At 36.9% G+C, this 2,363-nt stretch overlaps 1 protein-coding gene across 1 annotated transcript; it reads left to right on the top strand.

The window, feature by feature from the left end:
* Positions 1-211: 211 nt before the first annotated feature.
* Positions 212-2,363, top strand: LOC120170853 (transcription factor bHLH30-like). Its single transcript, XM_039178702.1, has 2 exons — positions 212-1,048; positions 1,675-2,363. Exons 1-2 carry the CDS (start codon positions 728-730, stop codon positions 2,161-2,163), a joined length of 810 nt encoding a protein of 269 aa, XP_039034633.1. The 5' UTR covers positions 212-727; the 3' UTR covers positions 2,164-2,363.

Here is a 2,363-nt window from a genome sequence, read left to right as displayed (position 1 = left end):
CACTTAAAAATAAAATTAAAATATACGTTCATATTTTATATAAAAGCCAAATATACCTACCAAATAAAGTATATTACCCCACGGCTTTTATGTGGTTAAGATTAAGAGTGTGATTATACAAGTAATGTAGACTTTCTAGACCATTAAGATACCTTAAATAAATAAATAAAAAGAAGTGGTTTAAACTTTAATACATTGACCTTCTAAATCCTTTTTATGCACCTTGAGTTAGACTCTGAAATCTCAAAGTCTCCCAGAGAATTTCTCTTCTTCTTCTTCCCTCTGTTACTTGGATTTGGTTCGAAAACACAGTTTCATTTGTATTCTCTGTCCATTTCCATTGAATATTCATCAAAACCCACTTAAAAATAGAACTTGTATTTTGGAGTTCAAAGTCTCAAAACTCTCAAAAGATTGACGAATATCTCGAAGAAATGGTGGGATTCAAGACCATCAAAAAGAAAATGTGGATGTTTTCTTTGTAATCTTTCATCTGATTTGAAACTATCTCCCACTAGAATTGTCCTCTTGCGTTATGGAAGCCACTGCACTGATCATCAACAACAAGAAAGTCGTTAACCATCAAAACTTCCCTCTCCACAAGCTCTCCTTCTGGTTCGCTCCCACCACACGTCCGCCCGGTCTACTCTCTTTCACCTCCGGCTCGTAAAATAACAAAACCGAACTCGTATACACTGCTTAGAATTTGTTATCCCCTTTCTTTTATATGGCTGCTTACTATCTCAACAATAACTTTTCGTTTGAGAATTGTTGTGCTGGTTTTCTCGATCCGTTTTCACGTGATTTGGGACCGTGCGATGGGATTTCCCATGGATGGTCTTTGTCGGCGGCGGCCTCGCAGTCGTTGGTGTTGGATAGCGAGAAAGGAGAACTGGTGAAGACGGCGGTGAAGGCTGGGAAGAAAAGCGTGACGGAAGAGAAAGCTATAGCGGCTCTGAGGAGCCATAGCGAGGCTGAGAGGAGGAGGAGAGAAAGGATCAATGCTCATCTTGATACGCTCCGTACTATCTTGCCCACCGGAAAAAAGGTACTTTTATTACCACACTTTTATCTTCTAAATTTTTCCAAATTATATCTTAAGATACTTTTTTTTTTTAATTTAAATATCCCGTATTTGGATCGAAATCTTTATTAAATCTTGTTCATGGATGCAGTTAATTTGTAGAGATTAGATCAAATGCAACTTATATTTGAATGTAACTTATATTAATTTTTTATTTATCACTCAATCATGTTAAACCTATTATACATTGTTTTAAAAATCTCATAAAATATGATATAAAATCAAAATTTTATTATTTAAACCTTCAATTTTACCTATGGTATACTTCAAAGTTTCAAAAAGATGCATTATTTTTCGACAAATGGTTAGCAACTCTACCTTATAGCTATCAACTTCTTCTCCTCACCTATTATATGTTCGTGTTAGTTGACAATTAACATAATCATAAATTCATAATACGATCAGTTGACATATGACTTCGTAAAATATTACTTTTTTCAGTTAAACCCTAACGTAGCTGTGGGTTCTGTCTCTGTCTTCATGTATAAAATAATGCAGTTAACATATGAATCTGTCCTTTTGTAATAATTAGCCAATTGTCAATATGTTTTTCCTTTTTGATAATTAACCAAGTCAAATGCTCATTGCAGATGGATAAGGCCACATTACTTGGTGAAGTAGTTGCACAATTGAAACAACTGAAGAAGAACGCAACTGAAGCCAGCAAAGGGTTTCTTGTTCCAATGGATGATGATGAGGTCAGAGTTGATGCATGTGATGATGATGATGGTGAAGCCATTGGGACTTGTCGTTTCAAGGCATCGATCTGTTGCGATTATAGACCCGAACTCTTGACCGATCTACGACGAGCTCTCGACACTCTTCCGGTTAAGATGGTGAAGGCGGAGATATCGACATTGGGAAGTCGGCTGAGGAATGATTTTGTTTTTATCGGCTTCCGAACAGCAGCGGGTGCCGATGACGCTGAGGTAAGGGAATATCTAGCACGTTCTATTCGTCAGGCCATGAGTTCTGTCCTGGAGAAGGCTTCTCTATCGGCGGAATACTCGTTGTATTCGATATTTCCGAAGAAGAGGCAAAGGCTATCGTCCTTTGATTCTTCAAGCTCATCTTCATGAAAGAAAGATTACCCTTGCTTCGTTTGTGTCAATCCACTGCGACATCTCTTTTATTTGCTAATAAACATGATATGTATATTATCCAGTCATGTGAATGTTGCCTGTAAATTTATATGAATTTACCTCATTCCGTTTCATGTTATCGAATTACCTCAGCATACATTAGTTTTAGCACAATAGTTTCTTGCCCAATAGGCAGT

Source organism: Hibiscus syriacus, unplaced genomic scaffold (genome assembly GCF_006381635.1).
Source record: "Hibiscus syriacus cultivar Baekdansim isolate YM2019G1 unplaced genomic scaffold, ASM638163v2 tig00111794_pilon, whole genome shotgun sequence".
Lineage (NCBI taxonomy): Eukaryota > Viridiplantae > Streptophyta > Magnoliopsida > Malvales > Malvaceae > Hibiscus > Hibiscus syriacus.
The sequence above is the reverse complement of the archived record's forward strand: the minus strand, read 5'-3'. Positions and strand labels throughout refer to the sequence as shown.